This window comes from Vombatus ursinus, unplaced genomic scaffold, assembly GCF_900497805.2.
Source record: "Vombatus ursinus unplaced genomic scaffold, bare-nosed wombat genome assembly UNPS02000582.1, whole genome shotgun sequence".
NCBI classification, from domain to species: domain Eukaryota; kingdom Metazoa; phylum Chordata; class Mammalia; order Diprotodontia; family Vombatidae; genus Vombatus; species Vombatus ursinus.
The window spans coordinates 38087906-38106889 of record NW_020940360.1 but is presented as its reverse complement, the minus strand read 5'-3'; the positions used below and the strand labels follow the sequence as shown (position 1 = coordinate 38106889).

General features: G+C 37.3%; 1 protein-coding gene across 3 annotated transcripts in view; it reads left to right on the top strand.

Moving 5' to 3' along the window:
• Positions 1-18984, top strand: part of METTL24 (methyltransferase like 24) — a 228566-nt gene that overhangs the window by 56590 nt on the left and 152992 nt on the right. For 2 of the 3 annotated variants that reach the window (XM_027855690.1, XM_027855688.1), the window contains exon 3: positions 8695-8834. The exons of the other annotated variant lie outside the window; for it this stretch is intronic. In XM_027855690.1, the coding sequence (XP_027711491.1) occupies positions 8695-8834 (140 nt within the window). The remainder of the gene's footprint in view (positions 1-8694; positions 8835-18984) is intronic. 3 annotated transcript variants of the gene reach the window in all.

The following is an 18984-nucleotide window of genomic DNA, read 5'->3' as shown; positions in this document are numbered from 1 at the left end:
TTTATAATCCCTGGATTCCTTCAAAACTTAACTCCTTCTATAGGAGGACTTTCCTGGCCCCTGGAGCTTTCTTTCTCCTCTCAAGGTTACCTTGTATTATATTTATTTCATATGTGGTTGTTGTTGTGTCATTTTCTTGGCATAGCTACTGGGGTAGTTTGCCATTTCCTTCTCTAGATCATTTTGCAGATGAGAAAACTGAGGCAAACAGGATTAAGTGATTTGCCCACAGCTAGTAAGTGTTGGAGGCTGGATTTGAACTCGTGAAGATGAGTCTTTCTGATTCCAAGCCCAGTGCACTAGCCACTGTACCACCTAGCTGCCCTTGCTTCATATACATTTACATTTTTACTCCCATTAGAATGTAAACTCCCTGAGGTCAGGGAGCCCCTTTGCTTTTCTTTTTATTCCCGTTGCTTAGCACAGTGCTTGGAACATAATTAACTTAACAAATGCTTATTGACTGATTGTTGGGTTGAGGGAGCTGGGATAGATGGGCTCTCAGTTCCTTTCTAGCTCTGTGGCCCAATTTCACTCCTTCCACAGCAGTCTCCATTTTCCACAGCCCCAGCTTTAGTGAAGCAAAGAAGCCTAGAATTCTGGAAGAGAGTAAGCACATAGCCTGTGGGGCCCCATGAGTTTACCAACCCTCTTGAGTGTGAGGAACCAGATTAAAATATAATTTGGGAAATATTTTTTAACATAAACAAAAATACAATAAAACATAGATAATGCTGGTAAGTGGTTTTCTAAGTCAATATGTACAGGCAGGGATCTATACAGTTTAGTGGCCCTTGTTTCTGAGTTTGACAACACTATTCTAGAAGACCCAGCAGACCAGCTTGGAGGAAGGGGGTATCCTTTTCTCTTCTCATATAGCATAATCAGAAAATCATAAGAACTTTAATCTTTTTTTCATTCACAGAGGAAGTAAAATCTTCCTGAATTAGGCATTTAATTATGAGTAATGGGATGATAAATTAATCCCTCTACAGAATTTCATTTTAGCTTGTCACAAATCAACTTGTTGGATACTTGGACTTGAAAGTTATTTCTGTATTTTAATTAGAATTGTTTAATCTCTCCATTGTGCTGTCATTTTATCTCTTGATTTTACATGAAGGATCAGAAAGCTTAAATTCTTAGCTTCAGCTTATTGAAGCCTTTGATACACCCTAGGGGAAGATGGGAGCTGTTATGAATTGGATCTGGGAACCATAGGCTCTGCTACAAAAATAAAATAAAATAAACCTGCCAACTATATGTCTTCAAGTAGCTTAAAAAAAACCATAAGGAAGCTCTTGGAAGTATGAAATGATCCTTTCAAGTTCCTGTCAGGTCTTTCTTATGGTTGATGTCCCAAGAGAGAAAAACATTTTAAAAATAAACAGCCTAAGGAATAAATCATAGACTCACAGAACTGGAGAATTGGAAGAAATCATATTTTATTTAGTCCAGTCTCCCCATTTTGCTGATGAAGGAACTAAAACTAGAGGAGCTAAGTGAGTTGCATGAGGTCCCACAGCTAATTTAGTAGCAGAATCAGCTCTCCTGACTCCACATTCGATGTCATTTTAAAGAAACCTTCATTAAATTAAAAAAAAGAGTTCTTAAGAAACATAACTTAAAATCGATTGTTGAGTCATTTCAGTCATGTCTGACTCTTCATGGCCCATTTGGGGTTTTCTTGGCAAAGATATTGGAGTGGTTTGCCATTTCCTTCTCCAGCTCATTTTACAAATGAAGAAACTGAGGCAAATAGGCTTGCCCAGGGTCACACAGCCAGGAAGCATCTGAGGCCAAATTTGAACTCATGAGGATGAGTCTTCCTGATTCTAAGCCTAGTGCTCTATTCACTTTACCACCTAGCTGCCCTTTAAATCAATAGTTTTATAGTAATTGTTGAATATATTCACAATAATCTAGAGTGGGCCCAATTATTCACTCAATAAGAGTCATCTCTACTGTCTATACCTTATCATAAGGAGCACTGTGGCCTAATGGATAAAGTTGCTCTAATCCTGCCTTAGACAAGAATCCTTTGCAAATCATATAACCAACCTCATTACCTCAGTTTCCCTATCTGAAAAGTGAAAGCTATAGTAGTGCTTATCTCACAGGGTTATTGTGAAGTGTTGTAAGTTGGCTATTTTTACTTTGCAGTTACCATTCATGTGCCTGCATCTTGCCAACCAGAAAGCTCTTGAAATCATCTCCTGAATGACCCCCATGATAAAAATATTTTATATCTTGGGACTCGACAGAGGCAAATGTAAACTGAACAGTCAGACAGTGCTGGAATTAGCGTAAGTTTCTAGAGGGCTGTTATTTAGTGTCCTGCTTATAAAGAAACTAAGTTAGACCCCCAAGACTGGACAAGGCTTTTGCAAACAGCAGTGATTTACGAGGACAAATGGTTACTCTTTCTTTAATTTTTAGGTACCATAGCAGAAGCAAGAGAAATTAATGAGGGAGATTGCTTGTGACAGATAATTAACTCAAATTCCCCGAGTCTCTGGTCAATTCAATTAAACAAATAGTTGTGAAGTACTTAATACATACTAGGCACCAGGTTAGGCCCTATGGGTGCAAAATACCTTCAAATTGCTTACTTTCAACTGGAGGATATAACACTATGATTGAGTAAATGCAAATACAGGAACATTTAAGGAAAGAACAATTAGGAGCATGAGAAAAGGAGACATGGGAGCTGAGCTTTGAAGGAAGTTTTGGATTCTAAGAAGAGATAAGGGAAAGAGTCCATTCCAGGCCCGCAGAACTGTTTGTGGGAAGCCACCAAGGCAAGAGATAGACTAAGGAGTCATGAAGGACAGTCAGTCTCTATTTCTCAGTAAAGTAGGGGTCCTCTGCTGAGGGAATCTGGGGAGAGAAGACTAGAAACAATCAGGAATGGAGAGTGTGATAGATTCAATCAGGGAAGGATGAAGCATCATTGTAGAGCAATGAGTGTTCAACTGAGATTTGTCGTTCAATCATTTAAAGTCATGTCTGACTCTTCATTACCCGTTTTGGTGTTTTCTTGGCCAAGATACTGGAGTATTTTACCGTTTACTTTTCTAGCTCATTTTACAGATGAGGAAACTGAGGCAAAAAGGGTTAAGTGACTTGCCCAGGGTCACACAGCTACTAAGTGTCTGAGGCCACATTTGAACTAAGGTCCTCCTGATTCCAGGGCCACCTACCTTCGCCCCCCCCCCCCCCCCGCCCCAATTGAAATTAGATAAGATAAATTAATTGTCAGTCCACATTCTATGGTTCTGAAATTCTAGAATTTTTTGCTAACCAGTGTTTTTCATTCCTCCTACATGCTGGATGGCAAAGCTTTTTTTTTTTTTTAGTTTTTTTAACCATGAACACCTCATTTAGAACCTATTTTAACAATGACAGTATGCAAGCCTGCAGTAATACACGATTTCCTGTTACTTAAAATTATCTCAATTAGCCTTGGAGAATCCTAATGGGCAACACAATAATAAATACTCTAATGCTGCTGAAATGAATCCCACTCACGTCATTTTATGGTGATGTTTTTCTTAATTATTTTGCTATGGAGAGGGGCGGGAGGATTTCTCCTATACATGAAGGCCTTATGTTTCATATGTTGTTGCCTGTACTTTAATGAAACACCAGCAAGCCCATCTGAGTTTTTGGATAAGACCTTGCTTGCTAATCCAGCATAATATTGCACTCATGTTAATGAAAGCAGTATTTTCTTCAAGTGGAAAAGATAGTTCTATATTCTTCTAGGTCCTGAGAAATGTCAGACATTGAAGGCTGGCAAACATGAAGCCATGAAGCACGATAAGGACTGTGCTATTTTCAGATAAGCCTTCCTGTTCAACCTCTGATGGCAGCTCCCCAAGCCATATGCCTTCAGGAAACATGCCTTGGGGAGTGTCTGGCTACGATAACATAGTGATTTCAAGCAACCGAAATCATTTTAAAAGGAAAGGGGGAGAAAAGAAATAAAAAGTTGCTGAAGGCTTTGTGGTCTTATCCTTCAGAAGTTAAATAAGAGAAATAACCAAAATTATATCAAGTTTCCTACATGCTCTGCTTTAAGAAAACCCAATATATAAAAATACAAGCTTATAAAACTATAAATTAGGAAGTGATGATTTACCTTGTGGAAGGTAGCCTTACACAAGGATCTATCACAGAATCTTTTAAAATTGTTTTTTCATTTGGTTAAATATTTCCCAATTACATATAAAAAACTTAGCAGTTTTTTTTTTTTAAATTGAGATCCAAATTTTCTCCTTTCAGCTCATCTCCTCTCCATGAGAAGGCCAGCAATTTGATTTTGATTATACATGTGAGGTCATACCAAATGTATTTCCATATAAATCATGTTACAAAAGAAAACAAAAAATAAAACAATAAAGAAAAAATTTTAAAAGTATACTTTAATTTGCATTCAGAGCTCATCAATTCTCTTTCTGGAAGTGGATGGCATTTTTTATCGCGGATCCTTGGGAAGTGTCTTGGATCACGGTCTTGATCAGAGTAGCTAAGTCTTTCACAGTTGATCATCCATACAATATTGCTGTTACCGTGTGCAATGTTCTCCTGGTTATAATCACTTCACTTTTCATGAGTTCATATAAGTTTTTCCGAAAGCACCTTGCTCATCAGTTTTCTTTAAAAAAAAAAATTGTATCTTTTTTTTTCAATTGCATGTAAAGACAATTTTAACATTGATTTTCATAAAATTTTGAGTTCTAGATTTTTTCTCTCCCTCCTCCCTAAGACAATAAACAATTTGATATCACAGAGGTCCATTTCTTTGACAATCTGATACAATGTATAGGTCTCTTCTCAGAATAATATTTTTAATTTATAAAATAAAATATATAGGATTACAAAGCAAGCCAATTATATTGAAATATATTATTAAATATTAAGAAAAACAAATTCACGAATCCTAGTTCAAGAACCCTTGCTTTAAATGGTGAGCTGAGTACATTTCAAATTTGACTTGATTTCCAAAAATTTGACGTTATGTGGAACTTCTTGTGATTATGCCTACTGAATGAAGTGAGATGTCTATGAAATTGAAATAAAACATTCTTTAAACCATGGATTCCCCTTGAGCTCCTCTGGTTAATGATACAGCATAAACATAATAATGGTATTTGAAATATATTTTACATAATGGGGTGCAATTTTTCAAGCATTCTTTCTACCCACTCTTCTTAGATTCAGGACACAAAATGCAGCAGGATACAATAGTCACTTATTTTATTAATTAATTTATGCTTGTCCACATAGGTTTATTTTCTAGAGTATGCCTTTTTATCTATCCATCCACTTTTTATGATTAAAATTGCAAGGGGGAAATTGAAGAAAACAGAAACTAATTATCTGAGTTGGATTATAAATAAGTTATTCTAGTTTTACTTATTTATTTACAAGGAATTTCATGAATCCTTGACTATAAATCTTATCCAGAAAAGTAAAGTAACCAATATTTAACTTTTTTTTTTTATATAGGAGAATTGTAATTGGGAAACACTGTCCAATGTTCCCAGTTGGTCTTTGATGTTAATGCTTTTGAAAGATATAATAATAAAAAGCACAAGACCAAGAAATTCCTTCATTTTATTGTGATCCTCTGAGAGAAGGTAGAACCATAAAAAGATATTGGAATGGAGGACTTTTCCTTCCAATAATGATAACAACTGTACTTGGTCAGATGAAATATGTGGAAGGAAAAGAAATGCATTTTTCAACCCCTTGTATACTGCAATTTTCATTTAAGTTAAAAAATAACCCTGGTTATTGTCAGCCATGGTTAAAAGTTTGAGTTTCCCACTTCATAAAACTTAATGAACATGCATGAAATATTAGATAAGGAAAGGATCTTATCTGTCCTCTTGTCCAACCCTCTCATTTTACAAAAGAGGAAACTGAGGCCCAGAGAGGTAGCACAACGTTTTGCCACCTAGTAGATATTTAATAAATGCTTGTTGAATTAAGTGAGCTGTTAAGGGTCACAGAGCTATAGAGTAAGTACTAGAATCTAAGCCTTCTGACTCCCCAGTCTAGCACTTTTTCTTTTATGCCCTACATACTTTGTGCTAGTATCAGTTCTCTTTTGGGGGAGCGGGGGAGAAAGGCAAGCAGAGGTAAGTTACTTGACCAGGGTTACACAGTTGGCAAGTTTCTGAGGTGAGATTTGAACTGAGGTCTTGCTGACTCCAAGGCAGGTGCTCTATCCACTGCACCACCTAGCTGCCCCTACTAGTTCAAGTTTTTGAAAGGAGGTTCAACATAGTTTTCTACATTTTATATATGTGTGTGTGTGTGTGTGTGTGTGTGTGCATATATACACATATATAAAATTTGTGATTTTGTTTTCACTAGAGCAGAAAAAAATAGACAAAAACTTTAAAAAAAGCAGGGAACGAGAGGAATCAACAGATGATTCTGGGGTTGTGGTATTTCCACTAGATTTCTCCTTAACCTGTCCCCAGGCCCCTCCTCCAAACCCCCAATTTAAAATTGTACTTAGAACTAACTCCCTGACAAATATGTGACAAGAGTGGTTGGCCATGTAACCTCCAAGTATTAGGAAGATTAATGAAGTTGCATATATCATCTGATGAGACCAACATAATTAGCTGTGCTTTTATTGTAATTTTGGAAAAATCAATTCAGTGCAAGGATAGTTGAGCCCAAGGTGCCTTTTCTATTTTTCAGATGTCTCAGAGAAGCCTGGGGTTATCCCTTACTATGTATTTTTCAAACCACTTACAAACAACATAGCATTAAAAATAAAATTTGCATTTCGCATGTTTACCCGTCTTCTGGAAAGTAGCTAGAGTTGCCTTAAATTCATAGATCTTCCTTAGAGAGTGAAGCATTTTGCTGTGCTTCTTGCTGGGCTGAGAAAACATACCACTGCTTGGTAAGATCACTATCTTGGCAACAGTAAATGTTGCTTTTAGCTCTCAGAGCTGCAGCTGTATAAGCCATGTAGGCACTCAAAGTCTCCCCAGATGAATAGCATGTTTGCTTAGGGTACAGCTGAGATCAGAGAAGTTGACTTTTTTTTTTAAAAACACATTTTTATACACATTTTCTTTGGTTTTCTTACTTGTCTTTATTTTGAAACACTAATGATCTGAGGATCTCTTTCATCTATTGGACTGGGGTAGCTCTCACAGAACTGGACGCATGCTTTGATCCTTTTTTTATGGAATATGTGCTTATGGGATGGCTAGAGAGGAGAGGAGAACTCCCTTTTGTTTTCTGGAAATCCTAAAGGATAAAGGAGGAGGGGGAAAGGGAGGGGGAGGAGGGAGAGAGATATTTCTCCTCAGTGCCTTTTGTAGCCCACCAAATAGTCAGCTTCTCCTGATTCTGCGTTTAATTGATCTTTGACACAACTGGTGACCAATTAGGAGTTGCTTAAGATACCTATCTTTTAGCAAGGGATTAGAACACATGTCCCACAGAATGTATCTGAGCATATGTCCAACTCCATGAGAGGTTTCTCCAGTCCAGCAGAACAGAGAATTCCATAAATTATCCCTCTTAAATTTATTTTACAGAAGAGTTTAGTAATTTTATTTTCAAAGAAAATTTTCTCATTTGGATCATGCTACCCTCAGGAAACATGCACAGATTCTATAGAGCTCTGGCACTAAAGTCAGGAAGATTCATCTTTCTAATCTGGCCTCAGATACTTACTAGATGTGTGCCCTGGGCAAGTCATTTAACCCTGTATGCCTCAGTTTCCTCATCTGTAAAATGATCTAGAGAAGGAAATGGCAAACTACTCTAGAATCTTTACCAAGAAAACCCCAAATGGGGTCATGAAGACATTACTTGAAAAATGACTTAACAACAACAACAAACCATTTATAAACTGTGTGACTTTGAATAAGTCACCTAATTTCCCTGGGCCTTAGTTATATCAGTTATAAGACAGGGATAATGGTATAGTGGCAAGTGCAACAGATTTGGCGTCAGAGGACCTGTGTCAAATTCTGACCTTGGCACTTATTACCTGCATGACATTAGCCATGTTTTTAACCTCTCTGGCTTTCTGTACTCATATGTAAAGATAGGAATTTACATGCCAGTAGACTGTAAACCCCTTGAGGGCAGGGACTGTTTTGTTTTTGTCTTTTTGTGCCCATAGCACCCAACATGGTACCTGATGCTTAATAAATGCTGATCATTTATCAATATTATATATTAATACTGTAAATTCTGATTAATAAATGCTTTGATGAATTGAACTGAATTTACAAGCTGGCCTCTACCAAGTCTAAAATCCTATTCTACTCAGCTTTCTCTAGGTTACAGTTAAAATGCTCCCTCAACAGTATTTTAAAACATGTTTTCTTTCCTATCAACTCCTTACCGAAAGCCAATGCAACAAAACAAATACTTCTCTCCATTTCCCAAACCCAACCTAAACTTTTAGGAACAAAGTCCCTTCGGGCTCCCTCTATTCTTTGCATTTAGGGTTTTTTTTTTAAGCATTTAAAATGTTGTACTGCCTCCCTTTCACCTGTTTCTATTCCAGTTCTCCCAAGAATGGTTATTTCCCTTGATGAGGAAGGACGTGGCTATACTCCTATAGCTTTTAGGGGCTATAAGTAAAAACACATACAGTTTTGACTTAAATGTCTTTTACAAAAAAATATGTGACCTTCACAGATTTCATGCAACCACTTGGTCCTGAGTGGCCTGGTGAGTGATTCTGGAAGCACAAAGAAGCCCTGGCCCATCTGTCTTGATGAGAAGTTCAGCTTGACTCATCAGATTCAAAACAGGCAGTGTCGTCTTTACTCTTTGGGGTGAGTATTATCAGAAAAAGGAAAACCAAACTCACTTCTACCATCCAGGGCTGTTTCAGCATCATCCAAAGGCCCATGTAGTCAAGATGTAAAGAATATCGTTGTTTCTTTACCTGTCTCATTGAAGACATATCAGTCTGTCATCTGCTTGTACCTGGAGGGCACATGGAGTTTGTTTGCAACTAATTTCTCTCTTTCCAAGCCTTGCTTGTCTTTCCCTTCCTTTTATGTCAGTGAATTGACAGCTTAGGTTTTCAACAGGGCTATGGTTCCCATGATTGTAGCTCATGAATTTAGGATTAAATTAAGCCTCCATATAAGAGAGAGAAGCGATTCTGGCTAATGAGAAGAGCTCAGAGAGAGGAGACATCTCAGGCACAGTGATTACCATTTACACATGGGAGATGGCCCAGTTTGCATAAAAGCCTCCCAGGGCTAATAGTCAAGCAATAAGATATTTTTGTATATTTTAGAGGAAATGGGTCTGTGCAATAAGCCACAAAGTCTCTTTTTGGTAGTAATGTCACAAAGGAAAAATTTTTTTAAAAATTAAATTTCATGCCCTTTAATTTTTTAAAAGCTGTATGTATAAATCACTTAATCTGTCAGTGTCTTAGGCAACTCTTTAAGATTATAAATTTCATAGTAGATATAAGATGTAGATGCTAAGACAGATCTGTTCTGATCTGTATCACTAGAGGGAATATCTTCATTGGGAGGATCCTACACCAATGAAATCATAAATTTGATCCAAATAAAATAAATATGTCCAAATTCTCTAAGATTTAGATCAGACTTAGATTTAATAGGCATTTTTTGAACTTAATAGTATTTTATTTTTTCCAATTACACATAAAGACAATTTTCAACCTTCATTTTTTAAAAGATTTTGAGTTCCAAATTTTTCTCCCTCCCTGCTGCCCAAGGTGGCAAGCAATCTGATATAAGTTATACATGGGCAATGATGTAAAACATATTTCCACATTAGTCATGTGGTGAAAAAAGAAACAGAACAGAAGGAAAAAAAACGTGAAAAAAACCCCCAAAGTGAAAATAATATGCTTCAATCTGCCTTCAGACTTCATCAGTTCTTCCTCTAAATGTGGATAGCATTTTCCATCATGAGTCTTTCGGAATTATTTTGGATCATTGTTTTGCTGAGAAGAGTTGTCAGTCATAATTGATCATCACACAATGTTGCTATTACTGTGTACAATGTTCTCCTGGTTCTGCTCATTTCACTCAGCATTGGTTCATGTAAGTTTTTCCAGATTTTCCTGAAATCTGAATAGGTATTTATTAAGCACCCACTATGTGCCAGGCACTGTGCTAAGCACTTTACAAATATTCTCATTTGATACTCACAACAACCCTGAGAAGTAGATGATATTATTATCCCCATTTTATAGCTGAGGAAGCTGAGGCAGACAGAGGTTAAATGACTTGTCCAGGGTCACAAAGCTAGCCGTGACTTGCCTCACAGTCATATTCCCTCTTTATCTATAAAATGGTAAGTTGAATTCGATGATTTCTAAAATCTCTTCCACCTTTGCATCTTATACAATTCACACTTGGGGATGTACTGGTAAATGTTTAACCACCATCTCTCCAGGGAAAAAGAAATGAAAACAAAACACACTTTAAAGTTTAATCTCCATTATTAACATTTCTCTATTACCTTCTTAAGTCTAGAAAATCAATAAAACAAATCAAGCCCTGATTTATATCATTTGCCAGTTTCTAAGGTATAAATGCTCATGCCAAAAATTGAACAATCGGTTCTCGAAAATTAGCTGTGTGAGCTGGGCTAAATCACTTTATTTTTCTGAGCCTCAGACTTCCCAACTGTATAATGAGAAGGCTGGACTAGATGACCTCTCAGGCTCCTTCCAGCTCTAAATCCTTGACCTACAAAAGCCATAAGAAGTGCACTGACTTGTCCAAGGTCACACAAGAAGTAAATGGCAAAGTCAGGATTCGAACCTAGGTTTTCTGCTTCCGATCCAGTGCCTTTTCTACTATGTGATATTGCTAAATGAAGGCTCGGTGACCACATGTCAGGCATACTGTGGAGGAATTTTCCTTCTAGCTACAGATTAGACATAGTAGCCTCTGAAGTCCCTTGTAACTGAGATTCTGTGATTCAGAATGAGTATTTTTTAAAGCAACAAACCCAGACATATTTGAACATATACAGGTAGTTCTTAACTTACCAGAGGAATTGTACTTGTTTGGAATTCAGAATGTATTTTCTCCCTTACATAAATAGTGATGCATGACAGTTTAGGTTCCTTGGCCAGCGTACAAAAGCCTGTTTAATCATACTTACTTCAAGGTTCTATGATTTCCTCGGCATATGTACTCCCTTCATTGATAGAGAATTGCAATTCCTCTTTATTTGTTAAAAAATAAGTCTATTTATTTTAGAATTCATTTTTTTTTAAAATTTTGAGTTCCCAATTCTTTCTCTCCCCTACTCTACCCAGTGAGAAGGCAAGCAAATGATATCAATTATACATGTGAAATCATGCAAAATATATTTCAATATTAGCTATATAGCAAAAAAAATAAAATGAGAACATGATATTTTGATTTGCAAAGTTCATCAGTTCTCTCTGTTGAGTTGGATAGCATTTAAAATTTTTTTAAATTTATTTTTAGTTTTTAACACTCAATTTATAAGATTTTGAGTTCTAAATCCCCCCCCAAGACAGCATGTAATCTGATATAGGCTATATGTGTACAATCATATTAAACATAATTCCATATTAGTCATGTTGTGAAAGAAGAATCAGAACAACAGGGGAAAACCATGAAAAAGAAAAAAAGAAAAACAAAAAACAAAAAAAAAGAGGAAATAGTATGCTTTGATCTGCATTCAGACTCCATACTTCTTTTTCTGGATGTGGATAGCATTTTCCATAACGAGTCTTTTGGAATTATCTTGGATCATTGCATTGCTGAGAAGAGTTAGGTGTTAGATAGACTTGGGTCTATCAAGGTCGGTCATAACAAAATGTTGTTACTGTGTACAATGCTCACATCAGTTCATGCAAGTCTTTCCAGGTTTTTCTGAAATCTGCCTGCACGTTGATTCTTATGGAACAATAATATTCCATTACATTTATATACCACAACTTGTTCAGCCATTCCCCAGTTGATGGGCAGCCCTTCAATTTCCAATTCTTTGTCACCAGAAAAAGAGCTGCTATAAATATTTTTGTATATGTGGTTCCTTTCCCCATTTTTATGATTTTTTAATGATCTCTTGGGCTATAGACCTAGAAGTGATATTGCTGGATCAAAGGATATGAACAATTTTATAGCCCTTTGGGCATAGTTCCAAACTGCTCTCCAGAATGGTTGGATCAGTTCACAACTCTACCAACAATTCATTAGTGTTCCATTTTTCCCACATGTTCTCCAACATTTATCATTTTCCTGTTTTGTCATGTTAGCCAATCTGATAGGTGTGATGTGGTACCTCGGGGTTGTTTTGATTTGCATTTCTCTGATCAATAGTAATTTAGAGCATTTTTTCATGTGATTATAGATAGTTTTAATTTCTTCATCTGAAAACTGCCTGTTTGTGTCCTTTGACCATTTATCAATTGGGGAATGACTTGTATTCTTATAAATTTGACTCAGTTCTCTATATATTTTAGAGATGAGGCCTTTATCAGAGACATTGGCTATAAAAATTGTTCCCCAACTTTCTGCTTCCCTTCTAATCTTGAATGCATTGGTTTTGTTTGTGCAAAACCTTTTTAATTTAATGTAATAAAAATTATCCATTTTGCATTTCATAATGTTCTCTATCTCTTGTTTGGTCACAAATTCTTCTGTTCTCCATAGATCTGACAGGTAAACTATTCCTTGTTCTCCTAATTTGCTTACAGTATTACCCTTTATGGCTAAATTGTGTTGGGTAGCGTTTTTTTCATCATGAGTCTTTTGGAATTGTCCTAGATCATTGTATTGATCAGATGAGCCAAGTCTTTTGCAGTTGATCAGCATTACAACATTGTTGTTAAGTGTGCACAATGATCTCCCAGTTCTCACTTCACTTGGCATCAGTTCAGAGAGGTCTTGCTATGTTTCTTTTTCTGAAAACACTGTTCCCCACATTATTTCTTGTAGCACAGTAGCACTCCATTACAATCATATGCCAAAGCTTGTTCAGCCATTTCCCTAATTGATTAGTTTCTCTTCAATTTTCCAATTCTTTGCCAAAATAGCTGCTATAAAATTTTTGTACACAAACATAGCTGTTATAAATATTTTTGTACACATAAGTTCTTTTCCTTTTTCTTTGATCCCTTTGGGGTACGAACCTAGTATAATATTGCTGGGTCAAAGGATATGCACAGTTTTATAACCCTTTGAACATAGTTTCAGATTTTTCTCCAAAATGTTTGGATTGATTCACAACTCCACCAGTAGTTTGTTAGTGTACCTGTTTTTCTCATCCTTTCCAGCATTTGTCATTTTTTTTTTTTTTGGTTAAGCAATGGGGTTACGTGACTTGCCCAGAGTCACACAGCTAGTAAGTGTTATGTGTCTGAGGTCACATTTGAACTCAGGTCCTCCTGAATCCAGGGCCTGTGCTCTATCCAATGCACCACCAAGCTGCCCCTGTCATTTCTGATGGGTGTGAGGTGGTGCCTCAGAGTTATTTTAATTTGCATTTCTCTAATTAATAGTGATTTAGAGCATTTTTTCATACAATACATATAAGTTTGATTTTTTCTTCTGAAAACTGCCTTTTGGTCATATCCTTTGACCATTTATCATTTGGGGAATCGCTCTTACCTTTTTTTTTCCCTTTTTTTTTTTTTTTTTGGTAAATTTGACTCAGTTCTCTTCATATTTGAGAAGTGAGGCCTTTATTAGAGAAACTTGCTATAAAATTTTTTTTGATAATACTTCATGATTCATACTTCATTGTCTATGGTATCTTTTAGCCAAATGGAGTTTCCCTCTTTAATTAGATCTATTTTTTTGCTTTTGCTTTGTCTGACATTGTGATCCCTATCCCTGCCTTTTTTTTTTTTACTTCAGCTAAAGCATATTAGATTCTGCTCCAGCCCTTTATTTTAAATCAGTGTGTATCTTTCTGTTTCAACTGTTACTCTTATAAACAACATATAGCTGGATTCTGGTTTCTAATCTATTCTGCTATCCACTCTTGTTTTATGGGTGAACTCATCCCATTTATATTCACAGTCATGATTACTAACTGTGTATTTCCTTTCTTCTGTCTAGCCTTCTCTCTCTTTTTATCCCATCCCTACTCAAAAGTTTGTTTTGCTTTGGATCACAGCCTTATTTAATCTGTCTTCCCTTTCATCACCTCTCCCCCGTACCCCCATATCTCCTCTCTTTCCCTTCCGTTTTTCTGTTGGGTAAGATAGATTTCTATATCCAGCTGAGTGAGTGAGTGAGTGAGTGAGTGAGTGTGTGTGTGTGTGCGTGTGTGTGTGTGTGTGTGTGTATTCTTCCCTCATTGAACCAATTCCAATAAGAGTGAGGTTCAAGCATCGCCCCTTGCCCTATTTTCCCCTCCACTATAAAAATTCTTCCTTGTGTGCCTCTTTTATGTGAGAAAATTTTCCCCATTTTACTTTCTCTTTCCCCTTCTCCAAATGCATCCCTCTTTCACACCCCTTCATTTTTTTTACATCATCCCAACACAATTGACTCAAATTTATGCCCTCTATGTAGACTCCTTCTAACTGCCCTAATATTGATAAATTTCTTAGGAGTTACATGTATCATCTTCCCATTTAGGAATGTAAACAATTTATCTTTCTTGAGGCCCTTATGATTACTCTTTCAGTTTTACCTTTTTATGCTTCTCTTCAATCTTGTGTTTCAATGTCAAATTTTCTCTTCAGCTCTGATCTTTTCAACAGAAATCTTTGAAAGTCCTCTATTTCGTTAAATATCCCTCCCTCTGAACATTTCTCTCTCCAAAGGATTATACTCAGTTTTCCTGGGTAGGGTATTCTTAATTGTAATCCTGGCTCCTTTTCCTCCTTGAGTATCATTCCATGCCCTCCTCTTCTTTAAATGTGGAAACTGCTCAATCTTGTGTGATCCTTTCTGTGGCTCCACAATATTTGAATTGTTTCTTTGCTTGCAATATTTTCTCCTTGGCCAGAGAACCCTGGAATTTGTCTATAATATTTCTGGGAGTTTTCATTTGGGGATCTCTTTCAGGAGGCAATAGGTAGATTCTTTAAATTTCTACTTATTCTCTGGATCTAAGATATCGGTACAGTTTTTCCTTTAACTTCTTGAAATATGATGTCCAGGCTCTTTTTTTTAATCATAGCTTTCAGGGAGTACAATAATTCTTAAATTATTTCTCCTCAATCTATTTTCCAGGTCAGTTGTAGTTGTTGTTGTTGTTTTTGATGAGATGTCTTACATTTTCCTCTATTTTTTCACTCTTTTGACTTTGTTTTATTGTTTCTTAATGTTTCATGGAATCATTAGCTTCCACTTGCCCAATTCTAATTTTTAAGGAATTATTTTCTTCAGTGAGCTTTTCTACCTCTTTACCCATTTGATCAATCCTGCTTTTTAAAGAGGTACTTTCTTCAGTGAATTTTTGTGCCTCTTTTACATTAGGCCAATTCTGTTTTGTAAGGTATTATTTTCTTCAGTATTTTTTGGGAGTGCTTCTTTTACCAAGCCATTAATTTTCATTTCATAATTTTCTTGCATCACTTTCATTTCTTTTGCCAATTTTCCCTCTACCACTCTTATCTCTTTCTATTTGTCCAGAAATTCTTGCTGCCCTTAGATCCATTTAGCATTTTTCTTTGAGTCTTTGCATGTATGTACGTTCACGTTGTTATCTTCTTCTGAGTTTATTCTCGGTCTTCCCTGCCACCATAGTAGCTTCTTATAGTCAAGTTATTTTATTTTATTTTGCTTATTTTTCCAGACTATTTCTTAACTTGGAATTTTATGTTAAAGTTGGTCTCTGCTCACCTGAGGGTGGGGAGGCACTGTCCCAAACTTCAGGTTTTTTCATGCTGCTGTTTTCAGAGCTAGTTCGGGGGGGTGGGGGTGAGTGTCTGCAAATTTTTGGAGCTTCCAAGGTGGTATGATCCAGGTAGAACTGTTGTCACTACTCTCCTGCTCTGTGCTCTGGTCTTTATCCAGGAAGGGCCCCATGTCTCCCAAAGCCACAAGTGCTAGTGCTCCTCTTTGCCTTGGAATTATGATCAGGGCCCTTGCTCCCTTGTGATTGACAAGAAATACTCCTCTTCTCACTGAAACTGCAACCCAGAACTATTTATGGGGAATAGAGTTGCTAATCAGTGCCAGCTGTACTCAGTGCCAACAGAGGGTCCAACAGAAAATCTCTTTCTAACCAGTTGTCTGACACCCTCTTTCCCCATGGTCTCTGGGCTGAGAGATTCCCAGGCTGCTTCCACTGCTGTTAGAGCCACCTCCAAAGCCCATAGCTGGTGCTACCAGGCTGTGCTGCAGGCTGTCACACACCCTGTTGTGACAGACCTCTCCTGCAAACCTCCTAAGTTGTCTTAGGCTAGAAAAATATCTTACTCTGACCTCTTGCTGGCTCTGTTCCTCCAAAATGTAATTTGAGGAGTTATTTTAAAGTTACTTGGAGAGCAATGTTGGGAGATTTCAGTTGGGTTGCTATCTTTTCTCCACCACCTTGGCTCTACTAATCAACCCCTCTGTATTAGACAGTTTTTATTAGTCATCGTGGCCCCTGCCAAATTTTCACCTGGTAGCCAAATTTCTAGTTATAAACCTCATCACTGGAAGGTGAGCTATGCTGGCTCATATGATAGGCACATAGTTCATTCCTAATCCTATCCTGATATCCTTGCCAGTTTGGTGGGACCAACCAGAGGTTGAACTACTTTTGAGAATTCAGACTCACCTCCCCTGGGATTGGAGAAACCTTTCTTTGTATCTCCGCTGCTTAGTATAGTGTCTAAGACTTAGTAAGCACTACCCTTCCTAACTAAGATTAGCTTGGATCAGTTCTGCCACTAATTATTGGTGAGACTTAAAACAAATCATTTATCTCTTCTGGGCCTCCTCTGTAAAATGAGATTTAATTGTAAAACTCAAAAGTTTTAGCCTGGAATAGAGGTCTTGGAAGATGAATGATACTATTTTCAAGTATTTAGTCAGTCAATAAACAGTGCCAACAATGTGCCAGGCACTATATTAAGCTCTGGTGATATAAATAAAGTCAAAAGACAGTCCCTGCCCTCAAGGGGCTCACAATCTAATGGGGGGAGGGGACAACACATTAAAAAAGAAGATTAAAAAGAAGGAAAGAGGAGATGAGAGGGGAGGAAGATTACCCTGTGCGGGGGATGATGAAGTCCTGCATCCAGGTGGGAAATGATGATGTGTCTGCCCTGAACCACCTTAAATGGGGAGATCCTGTAGGAGCTCTGCAAAGTTCACCCTCTACCCTCCCCAATCAGAGGAAAGGGCCCCAGGGGCAGAGGTTTTACTTAAATGGCTGTAGTGAGGAAGAACAGGTAAACCTTTTACTTTTCCTCACAGGATCAGAGATTTAGAGCTGGAAAGGCTCTCAGGGTTCATATAGTTCAACCTCCTCATTTTGCTAAAGGGGAAACTGAGGCAAAGTTAAGTGCCTTGCTCATGTTCACAATTAGTGGCTCCTCTACCTTCACACAGAACACTCTTTCTATGGCACCATGCTGCTTCTCTGGATGGAAGTTGCTGATGATGATTTCCAACCAGGATAAGGGAAAACTGCCTAACAGAGCTGTTCAAATACAGCCTTATGCTGTAGTTAGTTGTCACTTAACCCTCTTCACCTCAGTTTCCTCACCTATAAAATGAGCTGGAGAAGGAAATGGCAAAGCATCTTTGCCAAGAAAGCCCCAAATGGGGTCATGAAGAGTCAGACATGACTGAAACAACTGAAAATCATTTCCCATCCCTGAGTGTCTTCAAACCGTGCCTGGCATAGTAAATGCTTAATAAATGTTTGTTGAAATGTGATAACGGGGGATTTCTGCTCAGGTGAAGGTTGTACTAGAGGACCTCTGAGGTCCATTCTAACTGTGAATCTATAACAGACATGTGGGGAAAGCCACAAAGTAAAAATGGATCCCCATTCCAATACTGCTCTGTAATGGAGTGTCTTGGGCTCAATGAATCTCTCCTTCTAATGACAAACATCTCAGCAGCGGGATAGACCAGGCTAAAAAATGTTACTTCAGAAGTTCAGTTCCCAGGCGAATACCTGAACCTATTGTTATTCACAGCCTAGAGGGTTCCCCTTTCTACTAATGAATTCTGGATCTGCCTCTGAAGTTAGTCACATCTGGATTCATATGGGGACAACCTGACCCCCTCCCCTCCAAAGAGTAGGTTTACATCGAACTCTGGAAAATAATGTCTTTACTACAGAGCTCTAGCAAAAATCTGCTAAAGAACAGGAAGAATGAAACAAGCGTTTGTTAAGTGCTTTACTATTTGCCAGGAATTTATAATTTATAAATATTAACTTATAATTTATAAGTATTCTCTAAGTAATTTATAAGTGATTTATAAATATTGTCTCATTTGATCCTTAAAACAATCCTGGGAGATAGGTGCTATCCCCATTCTGTAGTTGAGGAAACTGAGGCAGACAGAGATTAAATGACTTGCCCAGGGTCCCATAGCTAATAAGTGACAGGATAGATTTGAACTTGAGCCTTCCTGACTCCAGCCCAGAGCTCTATCTTCTGTGTCACCTAGCTTAGTTTTGAAACATCTAGGGTTTTCACTAAGAGATATTAACAGGGTTCCTTTTAGAAAAGGTACCCAGTGTACAAAGTAGATATCAGATATTGGATTGCTATTTATTTTCTCCACCAAAAGAAATGCTTAAAACACTAAAGACTGATAAGTGTGCAGTAAAAAATACCTAAAATATAAAACTATAAACAATCAGAATTATTATACTCTGGGAGGTAAGGACAACTTTGTGGCACTGAGCAACAGATATTTCCCTTTTAAACCCACATGTACAAAAATATTTATAGCAGTTCTTTTTGTGGTGACAAAAAATTGGAAATTGAGGAGATGTCTATCAATTGCGGAATGGCTGAACAAGTTGTAGTATATGAAT